General features: G+C 41.8%; 1 protein-coding gene across 1 annotated transcript in view; it reads right to left on the minus strand.

Moving 5' to 3' along the window:
• Positions 1 to 518: 518 nt before the first annotated feature.
• The window catches only part of LOC104499187 (dedicator of cytokinesis protein 1-like), a gene marked incomplete at its 3' end in the record, with an annotated part of 36,362 nt that continues 18,626 nt past the window's right edge, over positions 519 to 18,254 (minus strand). Inside the window, exons 13-23 of the mRNA XM_010142659.1 lie at positions 16,412 to 16,554; positions 13,969 to 14,094; positions 12,507 to 12,631; positions 12,131 to 12,229; positions 10,947 to 11,019; positions 9,690 to 9,793; positions 9,060 to 9,243; positions 6,382 to 6,479; positions 3,144 to 3,233; positions 2,587 to 2,687; positions 519 to 653 (exon numbers count right to left, since the gene is read on the minus strand). Of these exons, the coding sequence (XP_010140961.1) occupies positions 519 to 653; positions 2,587 to 2,687; positions 3,144 to 3,233; positions 6,382 to 6,479; positions 9,060 to 9,243; positions 9,690 to 9,793; positions 10,947 to 11,019; positions 12,131 to 12,229; positions 12,507 to 12,631; positions 13,969 to 14,094; positions 16,412 to 16,554 (1,278 nt within the window). The remainder of the gene's footprint in view (positions 654 to 2,586; positions 2,688 to 3,143; positions 3,234 to 6,381; positions 6,480 to 9,059; positions 9,244 to 9,689; positions 9,794 to 10,946; positions 11,020 to 12,130; positions 12,230 to 12,506; positions 12,632 to 13,968; positions 14,095 to 16,411; positions 16,555 to 18,254) is intronic.

An 18,254-nucleotide genomic window follows, 5' to 3' on the forward strand; every position in this document is an offset into this window, starting at 1 on the left:
TCTTATCTTGTTACTTGGCCGCCTGCCCAGGGAGCTGGCCAGAGCTTTGGCCTTGGAAAGAACAGTTTGTGTGTAAACATTCGCTACTCACTACTGCGGGTTTTTTTTTCTTCCCCCCCCTTCCCCTTTTGGTTTGTAATCATATACATATAGAATATAGTTGTGTGGCTTTATTATATATTAACACTTGTTTCAGCTATCCGAGCAGACCGAGGTGTGAATTTCTTCCTTTCCCTATTAAATCCCTTTTGGCCTCTATCCGGACAGAGGGATTCTGTTAAGGATTCGAGGATTTATTATTAAAATTATTATTATCTCGGTCCCTCGACCCTTAACAAATACACATCTGGTTCGCTCCTAGGGAACAGCTGCCACCTGAAGTAAGTCCTCACAACTTAAGATATTTCTAAAACAGTGCAATATTGGGCGACTTTAACATGCGGTGTTATAATTTTCACATTTTTTGAACACTACTGTCAATGGGAAGTACAGAAGGTTTCAGCATTCTCCATACTTACTGATTGAACAAGATCCTGGAGCGGACTATGAACTTGAAGATGTACTCCAAAGCCTTCATGGCTTTAAAGAGTTGGTCGGTGATACCACATTTCTCAGCATTATCCACGTACGTTTTCAAAACTTTAGTCAGTTTTCTGTTTAAATACAAAACCACGTACAAGTTACCAGCATGCTCGCAAAGAAAAAATTCTGTTTAGAAAGGTTTAAAGAAAAATTCTGTGCCTAAGTAGCGCCCACCAAGCTAGAAAATTAATTATGCAACCAATAAACTCATTATGTTCTTGCTTTTGCTGGTAAGCAGCTGCAAGCTATTCTTGGAAAAAAGATGACACACAGACCACACCACCATTCAACATACAAGCGATACTCCAAACCTCAGTAAGGCTTATTTTCTGCTGGATTTTTAGGAATATTCAAGTTCAGGCTATTATAAAGATGCAACTACTAATACTAAGCAAAATAACAAAAACAATTAAATGAAATGCAAACACACTGTTAGAGTTAAAACACATAAAATGAGAGTTTCTTCGCTGAACAAGAACTCCCCTTTACAGAGCTTTCCTAGGGATTTTTGGGCTAGAATTTGAGACATTTCTCTGAAATATATGTAACAACTGGAAATTCTCTTATTCCACAATTTGAAGTCTACCAAACGTGAAAGTGAAACATTTATAAAACCAATGACTTTTCAACTGCCTCCCTTCCAATGAATACATATATCACAATTTTAATGCAACTACAAGCGATTCCATTTCAAATCACCCCGTGTTTCAACATTCATATTAAAAGTAACTACAACATTATACACCACTAACAGAAAAAAACATTGAGTAGAGAGATGCCGTCCTACATGGGCATTTATTTCAACAGGAGCAAACTGCCTAAGGATTTCGAGTAACCACCTCGACATTGTCAGTTCACCTCTATTTACTTAAACCATTGCCAATTCACCTCTGTTTACTTAAACTTTTGCAATAAGAGGCAGGGAGAGGGCAGGGGTCTGTCACGCCTGTGGGCACAAGTCAAGCCAGAATTCGGATCTTCCAGCATCCTCAAGCTTAAACCTGTTTCTGCCTCCCAGTGTTTCAGGGAGGGAAGGATGGTCTTCACGCCTACCAGTGAAAGGGCCACCTTAAGCTCCTGCTGGAAACATTCCAGCTCAGGCTGGCCCTTGGGGCTCTGAGCACCCTGCTCTGGGTGCAGATGTCCCTGCTCCGGGTGCAGATGTCCCTGCTCCCTGCAGAGGGCTGGACTGGATGAGCTTGAAAGGTCCTTTCCAACCCCGAACAAATGTTCTCTGATTTTCTGGTTCTATGATTCTAACAAAAGCAGATGCTGGAGGATGTGTCATCCTCTACCCATTTCACACAAAGACTGCAGCAGTGGCTCTGAGTGAAAAGGCCAGAACATCCAAATTGTGACCAAAGGCCTGACTCCTCTTCGCTGTGTTAAATCAATACTTCTCAAACATTTTCTGGGCACTCAACGAAGACTGTAACAGTAAAGCGCACAGCAGGTTTCCCGGTTTGGATTTGTTTTCCTCCCAACACTGCAAGGACATCCATTATGTATTTTTCCTCCAACACTAATAGTCTGAAGCAGCAGCAAAGAACCTAACTAGTAGTTGAGACATAAAATAGAGCGGACCTTTGTTGCTTTGTTCTCCACTGCTTCCTCCCCCAGGTGACAATAATGCAGGTAATACAGGGTAGAACATCAATTTAACGCACCAAAGAGGTATTTTAAACATCTTAAGAGACATGATTTCCTCCTCAAGTATCACTGAGAATTGCTTATGAATAATTTCCTTAGAAAACAATTCTTGAAAGAGTCGAATCATCCCCCTTAATACAACAAAATCAAGACTTTCTCCTTGCAAATGACCAAAGGTTTTATCAACCTTTATTATTATTTCAAAAGAGAAAGATATACTAACCCCCGTCGTCTTCAAGAACCCTCCCAAGTCTATGGGCAAATTCCTAATTACTGCACATAAACAAGTAATTAAATAATGTTATTGGAAAAATTATGTAAGCTACATTAGAAAAAGTAAATTTTAAAATTTACGTGTAGGCTAACGTAGCGCTGAAATGCTTCTTGATGTAGGTTTCCAAGACAGGATTGAAATGCTGAAATTTTCTGTCAGCGATCAGTCCAATGATAAATACCTGGAAAAACAGCAATAATAATTGCACTATCCTCAAAATCTTTAATATTGTACATTTGCTCCCTTTTTTTATATATTAATAACATGAAAAACACACAGACTTTGGCTTTTGATTATCCTCCCTATACATTAATATTCTCCTTCCCTCTGAAAAATTCCTGTTCATAACAGTTTTCTGTTCAAGCAGAAACTGTTTGTGTCCTAAATTCTGCTGTAAACCCCCTGCGACGACTGGACTTGATTGTTTCCGTCTTTTCTGGGAGGAAAACATGATGTAATCCAACCTGCTTTTAATTAAGTCCAACTGAAACTTCAAATATAATTTTAATTAAATAATAACCAATAGCTAAGAAGATCTTTTTCATTAGTGAACTTCATTCTACATTTATGCCGTGATTGTTTTATTTATTCATCATTACAGGATCTACATTTCAGCCCAGCCACAAGGCAAACTTACCAAAGCATCAAACACAAGCGTGTCAAAAGTCTCACTCTCTGAGTTCTCCATCATTATGTTGAAAAGTGCATCCAATGTATCTTGAAGAAACTAAAAATAAATACACGACTCATCACATGTTACTGGAAAAATGAAATTCAGATTTCACACGGGTTTCTACAGACAGATTTGCTTCCATTTATACATTCTATGAAGTAAAGACTTATTAAAAGTTAGCAAAAAAAGGGAAATGTAACATCTTGATTTTCAGCAAATTATTTTTTAGTTGATTATCTATAGAACCATACCACTCAAATACAAAAAAAAAAGCTCAGAAATCACACACTTGCTAGAGCTGGACACTTAAGTGTAATTCATTACATGAATGAAGAAAAATGTATTTCAAAACTCCATTTCAACACTCAGTCAACCCGGATCATGCAGGTTCTGAAAGCTGATGTTTCAGGGCACAAACCAGACAAGCCACCGAGTCTCATGCCAAATAAACCAAGTCACCCTCAGCAGGTTCGAGCTGAGCAATGCAGAGTGCAAAGCGTATCGCTTCTCTCCACCGCATGAACTCAGATCCACCACCTCCGAGGAGAGCACACATGCAGGCGTGGGCAACCGAGCACACAACCTCCTGCCCCAGCCCAGAACCTACACGCCTCTACACTGCAAGAGAGGACGAGTCTTCGCTAGCCCCTTGGCTGCACACCCTCATCTGCGCAACACGAAAGTAAAAGCGGATTAGTGTCAGGGGATTCAAGTCAAGCAGAGGGATAAAGGGTGGTTTACACATGGATAATTACAGTATTTCTTCCCAGTGACAGCGAGTGATCGATGCGTGGCCCAGAGACACCCATCACCACACTCGGCTCTACCGGCGTGGGCTCATCCGAGCAGTTTCTTCCACCGGACAACATAAGACCAACATGGGCTCCTCCAAGACAGAATGAGGACGGATCATGGCCTTGGTTTCTATTTGGTTTGGTTGAGAAGGAAGGGATTCAACATGGATTGCTCCAGCACATCTGTCTCAAGGTAAAAATGGGTTTTGTCTTGTAGACGAGACAAGGTATAGCCAGGAAGAACGTCTGACCAGATGGCAACTGACTCCCGAGACTGCAACTACAACGAGGTATTACACACCTTGTGGGAGCGATGGGAGAACAGCCTGACTCCCACCCTCCACCCTTCAAAAAGTTCATCTCTGCAATGAGCCTCCTAGACCAAACATGATGCACCCGGACTATCTTCTTAATCGAGAGTTAAGCTCAGGAATTCACCTCCATTTAGCAGCTCACTAAAGACTGTGAATGCCAAACTTCCTCACAACAAGTGAGCCTGGAGCCTCAGTTCCTGCTACTAACACCTGAAGATGAAAACACAAAGAAGCCCAAATGCTTTTAGTTGATTTTTAGACTTCAGTTCTGGGGGAGATCCAGCTCATAGTTTCACTCCAGGATTTGGGGGGGAAACAATAGTCTTCTCACAGCCCCAGGTTCCAGTAAAACACATGTGCAAATAAAGGACATTTAACCAGTAGCCGGCAGGAAGGAAAGAGTAAAGCAGGGTTTTGAGCTTTGACAGGAGAAGTTTCGTGGGTTGAAGTAGCCCTCTCAGATCCCAAACACAGCCTGGCTAGTTCCGTTGGAAAATAAAGGATGGTCAGATGGCCAAGTCATGACTGACCATGTCTTCATTTCACATTCAGGCATCGTATATTGACTTTCATTACTAAAATTCAATTTTTAATCTGCTTCCAAGGACTCCTTGTAACAGCAAGGATAGGGGATCAATGCTTTTGTTGTGTAAAGCAGCAGGAACACATTTCTCAGGTAGGGAGCTACCCTAAGCAATTTCCAGACTGTTAGTTTCCATTCCCATATCCTAGAGAGTGGGCACAAACAGAGCCAGAGCCTCTGCTAAAGGCAGATAACATTTACACTTTCCATACACTATTGAAACAGTCAATCACGAGTATCTTGGCTGATCTCTACTTAGCGATAAACGAACACCAGTAACCACAGGCATTTTACTGGAGTTTAAAAAAACCCAAAAATAGTTCCACAGAAAATCTGAATGTGTTGTATCACCCGTGTACTTGTTTTAATACATATTGACAGCAGCATGTATCATATTTTAAAACCTGAAGGACAAAAAAAGTGAAAGAATGGAAAGGAACAAACTAGGCATCATGAATGTGCAACCGAGCAGCCTACACGGAGATTTTCTGAACATTGCTGTAACAGAGGGATAACGTAAACAGAGGTCTTCTAAAAAAGAAGAAAGAAAAATGAAGAAAAATGGTGGAGAGAGCAATCTTATTTGCTCCGATCCTTCTGCAATAGGGAGAAGGGAGTACGATTTCATACAAGTCCTGCAACAGCGTGTGGAGAAGAGGGGAAATGACAAGTGACAGACTATGACAGTGCTTGGCAGCACTGGGTATTGGTGTCAAGATTTCAGCTGTCAAATGATCCACCACAGCCCAGTAGCAGGTAGAAGCTTCCTGAAAAACAAACCACATGAGGTACCATTGTCGCCACACTCACTAAAGGGTAATATCAGCATTCCCAGATGTTTTAAGTGACTTCGAGATGAGACATTCATTATGCTTCTATTAACCAAATTAAAATCCACTGAAGGAAGGAGAGAACACAGCAGGCCCTCAAGGGTGATCTGCCCCCAGCACATTACATCTTTTGACACTCTTTTAGGTTTGATTTATTACAACACATTCAATAAAGTCCCAGCCTACTCTTTTCCACAGCTAAATCCATCTTTATGTAGGTCTCTACACTCACTCAGTGGCCTTGGCAAATGTAAATAACTTGGCTCAGCTAAATATTTCCAGGAGAAGTATTTTTTTTTAAATATCAGCATCAGATGCATTCCACATCCATATATTAAAATACATTAAACATCAAGATGTTCTAATCTTGCCAAGAAAAAACTCTTTGCCTTCATTTATCTGTATATACATACTTACTGAAGTGCTAAAAACACCCCTACGCTTTCAGAAATGTGAATTTTACTGGTGTTTGACTGGTACTCAACATCTGGAATGTTCTTTGAGGGCAGGGAGAAGAGCATTAGCATCCCAAAGGCTGAGAGATACCCAGTTACAATTTAATGTGCACATGCCTGCAGTGAGGTGAAGGTGTGGGCAACACCAAACAGAGGAATACCTCGAAACGCAGGACTCAGCAAAATTATGATTCCAAATTTACTGCAAAAGCCATTAACTCCTTACCTTAACCACTTCACCACCATCAACTTTCATCAGCTGCTTCAAATTCTGCTGCAACAGATTGGTGTTTGACCGCCACTTCAGAAGTCCCAAGAGATCAACTAGGGATAAAAAAAACCCAATTACATCACGCAGGATATTTACTTTCACAACTCCACAGCTACACTCAGGACAAATAGATTTGCTTCTGTAGGTCCAGCCATTTTCACTGGACAACAACATATTTCTAGGGTAATCCTGACAGAGCTCTGAAAAGAGCTCTCAAAAAACCAGCCTGCTTTGGAAATGTCACCATAAAAATCCCGGCCAAGGAAGTCTGATCCTTTCAGTTTTAATTTGTTGTACACAACAGTTGTGTGTTTAGAGGAAGATGCCAAAAGGAAATTAGTCAGCCCCCACCAAGTCACATCTGCAGGGCCGTGACTCTTCCAGCATTAATATTTTGAGTTTCTTTGCTCTCTCTGAATAAACTGAAAAGAAAATAAGGCACAACACAAGGCAGCTGCAAATGAAGAGAACTGAGTGGGAAGCTCTCTGCTGAGTACTGGTACTGCCCAAACCGCTTGGTGATGGAGACCAGCTCACAGCACAAATCAGCTGCAAGTGCTCTTGGCCCCAGATTCTCCATCCTGCTACTCAGACAGTGTCACTTCAGTGCTTGCTGGTAACTAAGGGAATGCAGAAGGCAACTCTCTCTCTTCCATTAGTCATCAAGAGCCACAACTCTCATTTTCAGTCTCCTTTAAGGAAAACATCTCACAAGGAACTCAAAACTGGGGTTCCCCTGCACAGTAATCACGCTAGTAAATACAACCACCACTAAATACCACATCAAACACCATGCAGAAAGAGCCGTATGATTTATTAATATACTCCCAGCATTACTACAAATAAGGCTTAAAACCAGTTCCAAGATACTTAAGGAGGGTGAAGAAACAACTATTATAAATGACCAAGAGGAGAAAATTATGGTTTGGCTCAGGAAAGTTACAGGAAGAATTTTACCAATGATTTTACAGAAGTCAAAAATCAGCTTCAGAAGTTGTAACCTGAACAGTGCGAACAACTTTTAGATGAAAAATTATACTTGATAGAGAAATTTAAAGATGAATTTTGTTTCTTTTCTAAATTGCATAAGGATACATGGTGGTCTTGTTCAATAATGTCGAAAGACTTTGAAGAAAGAGAAAAGGCTTTGGCAACTTTTCCTCGAAGTTTCACTGACCACATAATTATCAGTAACATTAAACAAAGATCAAAAGTTCAAAGCAATGACATGTAAATTCAGCATGAAACAATGCTGAGTCTGAATTCTAGTAACAGTTCTGTGAAAGCAGTGCCAATATATTGATCCCTATGAAATAGCTCAAACTACCAAAAAGCACCGGGAAAAACTGCACAAAAACCCAACCGAATCAGATCCCAAACAAGGAGGCAGCTCAACTCCTCAACGTCCCGCTGAACACCCAAACCATTGCGCTCCTGCTGAGCTGTGATCAAGTCTTTGCTAGGAAATCCCAAAATCACATCCAAGTTTTTTGCTGCACGCCCTCTCAGGCTAGAAGCCTGCCAGACTGCAGAGAATCTGACGTGCTCTGCATGTGAAACACCGAGGATGTGCTGTAACAGAGATGCCGCTGAAACGCACCGCAATCAAACTACGTGCTGACTCCGAAGCAGCACCAGCGCAGTAACTTTTGCCCTGGACAGAGGAAAACTCATTAATGTGACATCCCAATCGTTACTCCCACCCGGCCCAAGCCTTCCTCATCCACAGCCTTGACTCCCTGCAGATCTCCCCAAACTGAGCCTCCCTTCCCCTGAGTCACGCAGGAGCGATGCCTTTCCCTGGCAGGACTGACTCACAACTCAGTGACCCACCCACACTCCCCAGCCTGCTTCTGGTGCCCTGAGGAGTACAAGGGACTGCGCTCCATGGCAACGACCAGAGGGCAGAGTCTGGAAATGCGAAATATCTGCCTTGGTGGCTGCCATCGGCTCCACTTCACACAGCCTTTGGATGCAGTTAGCTGGCTGACAAACACACAAGAAAAATGTATAGAAGGCAAGTTTCAAAAAGAATGAAGTTTGCCAACTCCATTGCTGATACTCTGTGTTCACGTGAAGGCGTGTGAAGAATGACTGTCATGCAACACATTCTCATGTTCACATCCCTTCTGTCCAACACAAGAAAACACCAGAGCTTTCTTCAGGCATAAGAAATGGATACTGCCCCTCGGAAATAACTCAAAACAGCTTATTTGGGAGCAGAGCCATGCTATTACCTACTCCCGAAAGCAAACTCATCCTCTTCCTTAGTGCTATTATTTGTGCCCACAGAGAAGTTCACGGCCACAGAGCATGTTTTCAGTGCACTTCAATGTAAAAGTCTCAGCTACATGGCAAATAATATTCCTGTTTCCATTCAACTCAGGATTCTTCTGCTTTCTTCGAGACATGCATTCCTCTAAAGCAAAACAAAGCCCACAGGCAGAGAAAAGGCTGGATAGCACGCACAGCAGAACCTTTTGCTGCATCCAAGTAATTCAATCCAAGACTGCGTGGGGAAAAAACCCACCATCCACACACAGAGGAAGGGGACGGAGGAGGCAGGAAAGTCAGCACATACAAACCCACTCCAACTGCGAGGAGACAAAGCTCCAGCAGTTCTAGGAACTTACCATTCTGGGTAAGTTTTGTTGAACAAACTAGAGTAGAGATCTGGAAAGAGTCTTTGCTGATGGTGCAGCTCCCGAGGTTCTGCATGCTCTTCCCTGTTGCAGAGTGTCCCTTCTCCTCCAGTTCTATCTTAGTGGATGGCAGACTTAAATAGGTCGAGGCATCCTCCAGCTTCTTTGCTTCTGCCTGCAGTCATGTTTTAAATACAACAGGAAACAATTTTAAATACAGAGTCAAAAAACTTGCTAATAATAAAATTTAGTATTTATACTGGATTTCCTTAGGTTTGCTCCAGAATTGGAGCTTCTCAATAGGTCCTTAACAGCAGTAATTTAGCACTAGCCTGTCCACAGATTAGAGCCAAGATCTGATGCATAAAGGGCTACAGAAGTAACTTCTCCCAGCCACGAAAACATAACTCGGTAAACAGGCACCTTTGAAATTAAGCAAAGCAATTCAAGGTTTAACCATCAATCTGCCAAATATTTACGTTGCACAGTACTCGTTGTTTAGTTTCTTGATCTAACAGCGAAGTCTAGAACACATTCTTCTGTGCAATTCTTTAAGAGTCACTAAAAATCAGTCAGCTGAGCTTGCTACTGCAGAAAGACCAAAGCATTCCAAAATTCTACCTTGTAAACGATAAGGTCATGTTCTCCATCTCTCAAAGTCGTTCCATCATATCTCATGAGCTTCACAAATGCTAAGGCAAAGATTTTCTCAGATTTATCTTTGGCTGTTACAAAGAAAAGAAAACACCACACACGATTAAGTATTTGATACTTATACACCTAAGCCTCGAAACCATGGATAACCTGTAAGTGAATGACTACAGTAGAGATTCTCAGATGGAGAAAGTGTACAGGGAATTAGGGGAGTCTTCTAAATGCAAAATAAAACTAAAAAATGCAAAATAAACATGTAAGACTCTGAGCACACCAACAGTAACCAGATGTTTAATAATTCTATACTCTGACCTTTGAAAAGCACATTGTTTTCATTAGCAAGTATCATTCTCTAAACTATGGAAATCTTTTACTAACAATAAATTTGCAAAATACAGAGTTTCAATTAAATAACCACTCTGGGCTAAGGTACCACCTATGACACAGACACACACACGAGGAGCACCACACATCTTAAAACACATCCACTGGACGCTATTTGATCCATACACGTTTATGTTACCGCAGAAAACGTTGCTGCTGGTTTAGAAAGGCTTTCCCATCCCAAGAGCAGCCATTGCAATCACTGTATGGAATGAGCACTACCACAACCAAGGAGAATCCCCAAACTTCGCTACAAAGCAGCTGTTGACAAATGATGTCTAGAGATCCTCAACAGCTCAAAGCATCTCAGCTGCCAGCAACGTTACAGGGAAGTTGAGGAAAACCACATGCTCTCCATTACCTCTTAGACCAAAATTATTTCAAAAGAACCACAAGAAGTTTGAGAGGCAGAAACCAAGTTTCTTATTGGCTAAGAATCGTCAGTTACTGATGCTAAACCTACCGTAAACTTCTTCAGCTTCCCACTTCACATGTAGGGTTGTTAAATGTCTTAACTACTCTCCATCGACCCATCTAAGACACACAACACCACAACCCTTTTAGTTGCTAACTGAAACCTTTATTTGCTTGCCCTTTTATTTGACCTGGACAAGCGACTGGACAAGAAAGGAAAAACTTGATGACAATAGGTCAGAGTGAGGAAGATGTAAAGGAAAAAAGAAGCCGAGATGGCAACATGAAGCAAGCAGGCAAAAGCCTCATCCCTGCACTAAATGCGATTACAATAGTCAACCATAGATGGGAAACGTTCTGTCTCTTTCAGCAGATTTTGGCACCAGGCACTGACAAGAACCGTAACAAAAAAGCTGATTTACTCACAGTCCTGTGATGATCTGTGGCGGAACGTGAACCTTAAATGACTGCGGTTCACATCTTCGATGGGGATTGCGACCTTCACATCAGGGGAAAGGGGACAGAGGGAAAAAAAGTCAGTACGGTATCTTCAAACATCATCGACCACTACCCAATCTCATCTAGATATCTTTCAACAACATGCTTAGCGCTTTCAAAAAGATCAACAGTACTGCCAGCTTCATTTCGCCACGGAAGACCTTGAAAGGTCACAGATTCCCCAGGAAAATGGCCAATTCTTGCACCAAGAAAGAGGGGTGGAACGAAGCGAGCCTGTTACACTACCAACAACACCTGCAAGTTCAGATGTTGGGCTGTAACCTCAAAGCCTCCCCCACCACTTCACCCAGCTGAGGAACAAGCCTCTCAAGTCTGACTGGTAAAGGTGAACTTGATTATCAACAGCAGCAAAGTAAAAATTCTTCCACATCTGTTACCTATGCAACACTTGGACACTTACACCGTGGAGGTACCTCTGTTCCACGTGTAACCGAAGGGCAGAGATGTAACTAAAGCTCTTCTCCCCCAGTATTTTTGCTACAGCCATTTTATTTTCTTAATCACACCCAACACCATGTGTAGGCTTCTGCCATCCCCTCCTGTTTCCATCTACAGATGGAACAAGAGCGCCTCTGGACATAAAACAGTGTGGAGAGTAGCTCTAAGTCCCTTGTCAGTTCAGATATACTGCTCCCACTGACCAGAGCTAGACAGAATCTATTCTACAAAGCTAACACCAGCCTCCTCTGTAATATTAAAACTTAGCATTTCCGCTCAAATGTTATTACCCAAGCAAGCTTAAAGCACCATCAGCTCGACCCCAATACACTGAGGAGTTCAACACTATGGCAATTCTGGTTTAATCTTACTATCCTGCTTCTCTACATCACCTTCGTGGAAAACAGAGTAAACCATTCCTGTCTCTGTTAACAACGGGGAAGGATGAAGTAAAGTTCATTATGCAATAAAAGTCAGATCTATTTTCCAGCCACCTCCAAAAGCCTGCCTTAGTTAAGCTATTCCTTTTGTCCTGCTAAACACGATCACAATCACTGAATTCCCCTGGTTTTGCTTCTCAAGGCTTTCTGCTGAAACCTGCATTAATTGCACATTAACCTACAGGGAGGAAGCCATTGTAACAGCCTACGCACCTTTACGGTCTCAAACCAGCGAGGCTGCTTTACTTGGTAATAGATTACTGACTTGTACTCCGAGATGGCTTCATCACCAGCGCCAGGAAAAATAACACTCTGGAAAACACAAACCGAGAGGATCTTAAACTCCACTTTTTTCATACAAATAAATAAAAAATAAACCAGTGAAGGAGATTAGGACAGAACAGCTCACGGAATGAATACCCATGTGCACGTACTGATACAAGAAGATGTATTTTGTTATGACAAAGGAGAGAGATTTGTTGTCTAAAAATGGGGACGTAAGTTGACAAATGCAGGGAAAGATGTTGAAAAACCTTAAGCTGATATAGATCAAAAGAAAAGGTGAATCAGGTGTTAAATACTTAAATACCTCTAATCTTTTGCCATCTTCATCATAAACAGATACTGTAACTTCTACATTCTTCGCCGTTGTTTTACTGCCTTTGTCAAAATCTCCCTGGACCAACGTTACGTAGATGTCGTTACGAACATCGCCTGAGACACAAAGCAAAGCACAGCATCCTCAGCAATTGTCACTGGACACCTACCAATGCGTGAAGCCGATGTCACGTAGAAACATCGAGCAACGCATTTTTCTAAAAGCAATCACACAAGCATGGCAAAGCATTTAAAAGCCACGGTATCTTGAACTGTCAAAACCTGTACTACTGAAAACAGCTAAAACCGTGCTCAGACTTCCAAAGTCTGAACTATCAACTCATAGTGCAGCAGCCTGAATCTTACAGACAAAAAAATAAAAATCACACGTTGTCCGTGGACTGGAACAACACATCATCACTAAGAGTATGTACTGCATCACTCGATCCACCTCAGTTCCACTGTCTTTTTTAAACACAATTTCTCTCACTATTAATTTGAAAGGCTGAGTCTCACCACAGACATTAACTTATCCCATACACAGATACTTCACAATTTCAAAACATTCAGCAGCCTACAGAGGTCTGTGTAACTTGTTACATCAGGAATTGGTTTGATGTTTCTGCTGGCTTGGGGGTTGTGGGGGAGGGCTGTCTTAAAACACTCTTCAACTACATCCCGATTCAATCGAAATTTTGAAAATGAACTGGGGAAACGGGGGATTTCCAATCATTTCATGCAGCAGATGCTTTATGTGCCAACATCTGATCATACCAAGGGGATAGAGTAAAACGTCTGACAAACACGCAGCCAGCAATCAGAGGGAGAGATGGAACTGGGATGAGTTTTGAAAATATCTAATGGCTTCTGCAGAGCCCATCAATCTGAAGAGAACAGTGCAGCGTTTTCAGGTAGTCTCTTGCTTACGGCAGTTATTTTGAGAACCACCATGTTTTGGGGATTTTTTTTTTTTTGGTAAACACTAGAACTGAATATCCATGGAATCTATGCATTAAAAAAAGACAATATAGGTTTCTTCGAAATACATTATCCAAATCTAGTACAACCCCAAGAGACCTGCATATCTCTGAATCAAGCCTGTTCCTCTGAAATCTTTCTGGTCTGGATTCATCCCAAAGAAGTAAGTTTTACATATGCCCTTGCTAGAGAGCTAATAAGAAAATATCATATCGACTTTTGGCTTCACTGGATAAAAGAGGAGAATTTCCACTGTCACAGTGATATCACATCTTTCTGGGAGGGTGATTGCTTTAATTTATTGATGCAGCATACGTGGCAGGTATTATCAAAGTATTCTACATTTATTTTAAGTAAGACAAAATCCTTCAACGATCACTATCTCAAATTCACCATTTTTTTCCCCAAAGCTTCCACACGCATGGATATTCAAAGAAGATTAACAAAGCAGAGTAAATTCACACACAACGGCTTACCGGGCATAATAATCTCAGGAAACCCCATTTTCCGAGCCACGGCTGTTGACCTATCCACTAAGTGTGGAAACTCTTTCCTAATCTGATGAATATCTCCTGGAAGAAGTTTCAAAGTCACCCACAAACCTGTTGTGTAAAAAACATAGTTATTACACCGGTGGGTTTTTTCTAGTTATTAAAGAATTCCTTTTACGTACTCTAAAATGTAAGAACATACATCAAGGTAACTGCTCAACATTTATAAAAAACACACTTTAAAGCACTCAAAAAACCAAACCCCACTGCTTCAGCAGAAACATGAGTACAGCACACTTAAGAACATCTGATTATATCAGACTTTCTGGGAAACTATAAAAACCTCACCTGGGAGCTGACTGGCTGATAAAAAAACCTCGAAACTGGGAATCTGTGCAAGACTCAGGCCTTTGTGTTATGGACTGGGCAGCAATACCATCTCCAAGGTGTCTTGGTAGGGAGCAGCGAGGCAGGTGTTCAAAACCAAATGCATGTGGCTTCCCTAACATGGGGCAAGCATTTTATTCACCATCTAAACATTTCGGTACAACAGGTCTCCACTCCGAAGAAAAACAGGTCAGCGAGACCATACAGACGGGAAGAAGGAGGTGGTTACCAGCTGGACTTACTCCTCCTCGCAGGGCTAGACTTCTCTTACCACTGAAGGCTTCCACAAAGGGTCTCATGCAAATATGGTTATCAAACTGTTAGTAGAACTGCCACAAACTTTTATCTATCCCTTCAACTCTCCCAAGCTGCTCTTAATGAAACATTTCTCTTCCACAGGAAGAAAGAGAAGTGGCAACACCGATTTGAATGGAAAAACTGAAGTATTACAACCAACACTGAGATATCAAAGACAGCATCACCAGCAGATACACCCCCTGAACTGATTCATCACCACCACCCCCGTAAGTTGTTTTTACTGCACTGAGCACAAAGAAATCTACAGCATCAGCTTTACACTGTTGGGAGTTTTTCTCTTCAGTAGCAGAAGCCACCACTAAAAATCCGCTGCTTGCCAACTAACATCAGGCACATTTGTCAGAGGAAAAAGAAAGATACCAAAGTGGGGGAAAAAAAAAACAAACCAAAAAACAAACCCCAAAGGAGTCTTACAGTGGGTAAAGTGACTGGCAATCAAGTTGAAGCATGAAATAATTACAGCAGCAATTTGCAGAAGAAAATCCTAAAATTAAAATCTATGAAAAATACCCAAAAAAATATTCATTTATAAAACAAATTGTGGGTTATCCTGTTACATACACAATTAACCATACATTCATTTTGTGTATATTTGGCTGCTGGCTTTCTCTTCTATTAAAATCCCGTATAAAAGCTGTGTGCTGACTTGTTGCCAGGGATGGTTCTAACAGCTGCTATTTCACCGAGCAGTAACTGCACCTACACTGATGGGCTATCAAACAACTTTTAATCCTTCTCTGCTCACCTGGGCACCTTTCTTAGGGAAAGGAACTGAAATGAATCAAAGAAGCAGAAAAGTTTCCTCTTTTCCTCGTTGGCCACAAGTGAAAACAGAGGAAGAAGCAGATTTAAGTTTTCCTTTTTAGCTAATGGATAGTTTTAAATTTATATATATTATTCACATTTTTATTTGCTATTAGTTAGTGAAAAAATCAGCAACGAAGTACATTTATTTCCTCAGGCCTACTGTTCAGATACCACCTACAAGTAATACAGATACTCACATACAGTGTCTGAGGAAGCTCCACCTTGGCCTGCGTAACACCAGATTAATCCAAACGCCCCCCAAAACACTGAAGCCAGTACAGTAACAACAGAGCCACCCACAAATCACTTCCTAGCTGACAGACACATTCTGATCACGAAGCGGTGTAGACACGTGTGTAACCCTGTTCTGCCTCAGCCGAGCGCGTGCTGAGTTCTGAGCAGTGTCACGGGCAGTCTGTGAGAGGAGGTATGAGCAGGGCTGCCAGGCTCTGGGCTCCATCCTTACCACCTCCGAGCCCCGGCACGTGCGGTGCTGGTGGGAGCAATGCCCTCGTCTTCACGAGAGGGAGCCAAATGCTGCGAGTGCAGCTGCAAAGCAGAAAAATACCACAAAGGAAGAGACTATCGCTTCCTTCAACACCAGAAGGCCAAAGTCCACAGCTCAAGGAGAGCCGACCCCCCGAGCCATCCTGTCCCGTACAGAAACACAAAGATGTCCAAGCGATGGACAAGGCAGAGAAATGTGTGTAGAGTTGGCACGGGGCAGGGGGGATCGCAGAATGAGCCCTGAAGGATGAGGAAGAGGGGGAACAAACCATGGACACGTTTTCTGATACCAAAAAGCAGGGAAGGTAATATTACACAGCCTTGACTGCAAAATTAAAACCATCCCAAGCTGCAAATCAAGCAATGAGCAGTTTTAGGGACGCAGGTGTATATAAAGAACAGGACATACCTTGACCCTTGTGGTTAACTTCTTTAGCAGCAATCACTTTGTTTATAACAGTCTGAAGGAAATCATTCTCCCCTGCCACCCTGGGTGAAAAACGGGATGATATGTTCAGCTGCTTGTGTCGAATGGCGTCATCCAACGCTAGCCTGGAGGATGCACATGACGACCAACACCAGGAAACAAAGGGTCACAGAAAACCAGAAGTCACAGTAACAAGGGAACACAAAAGATCATATCATAGTTGTGACAGAGTATTTATTAGTCAACGCAAGACAGAGGACAGGAAAGGTAACAAGAAAGACAGAGGAAGATCATTAATCAGAAGAACGCTGATCTACTGCAGAGAAGTCCAGCCCATCCGCACTGTTACCTCTCCCTTCAGCAACATGCACGCGCAGGCCCCGGTAACACCCTGGGAGGGCAGGAAGGATGGTCCCCACCTGAGCCCCCCTGCTAAGCCATGACAACCTACAGCCACTTTTCTCTTTAATATTTACTTAGCGCCGCCTCCAAGGCTGCTTCTATAGGTCATTCTATAGGTTACAGAGCAGTGCACACCATCTGCAGGAAAAGCTACACTCCAGCTCCCAGAAACAGCATAGGAGAGGACAAGCAGATAACCCAAACATTCTGTTAAACTTGATGAATAAATGAGAAGATGGAAACTATAAATTAACAGCAGCATTAAGTGTCATTTAAGTAATCTTGCCAAGTGCTTTTGACAGCCATTGTGTTGGTGGCTAGTGAATGAATACAAACAAAGATATGAAAACAGAATTGCATGTGGTACAACAGAAGCAAAGCATGGAATGAGAAGAAAAAAGTGGCCCGTAAGTACAGCCCGAGTCTTGGTTGGAAATAATGAGACTGGTATTCATCGCCTGTCCTCACATTATTCATTTGCTTTGGAGTAGACTTTTTCAGAAGAATGTTTTAATTTGGTACAGGAAAAAAAAAAATAAATCACATAGTACATCTTTTCAAAAAGCTGATTTATATATACAGGAAAAATAAATCAGTGTTAATGGAGCAGAAAACTAGATGTTCCATTAGCATCCACTTTGATACACAAAGATTCATTCTCATTGCGTACTTCTACACTCACTAAAAAATGAACTTGCTATTGTTTACCACACAATAAATATACCACAGACATGCTCTTCCCTAAAACCACCTGTTTTCCTTGAACAACAGAACTGTACTTTGATTTTCACATTAACACCCTCTACACACCCCCACCCCCAACACTGCTGCACGTACAGGAAACCGTTTTGGACACAAGGGGTACACCCGCTCAGCTCCCTGTAGCGCCCTACATCTTCAAACCTCAAGGGCTCCCTGGATTAAATGTCTTTCCTAAAATTAGGTTAAATTGAAGTCACTATGTCAAGCTTTTTTCCCCAAATATTACTAAAACCCCTCTGAATATCCACGAGTGCATTAATCAAGGAATCGAGCTGATGTAGCTCTGTTTTGCCTCGCAGAACAGATGTCAGTCTAACATCGCACCCGATGGGAAAACTAAGCACCCATATTTTACCCACATTTGACTTATCCCTTCTACTATTCTCCATGGAGTGAAAAAATCCCTATGAACTATGGGTGGAACAGGTTATTTGCCAGACATTCTCTTTTATTAACGAGCTCATGCTTCTAAAAGCACTTTCTCTGCATATATCTATATATTCACAAAAATTCAGGCTAGAACACCACCCTGAAAGAAATTCACTTCAGGGTATCTGCAGAACACTTCTCCAGTCAAAAGTCTGAACTGGTTTTGTTTATTTTTTTTAAACTAAAAGTGAAAATCTTAATTCTTTCACTTCTGTTTATTCTTTACGCTCTT

This window comes from Buceros rhinoceros, unplaced genomic scaffold (assembly GCF_000710305.1).
Source record: "Buceros rhinoceros silvestris isolate BGI_N320 unplaced genomic scaffold, ASM71030v1 scaffold1909, whole genome shotgun sequence".
NCBI classification, from domain to species: Eukaryota; Metazoa; Chordata; class Aves; order Bucerotiformes; family Bucerotidae; genus Buceros; species Buceros rhinoceros.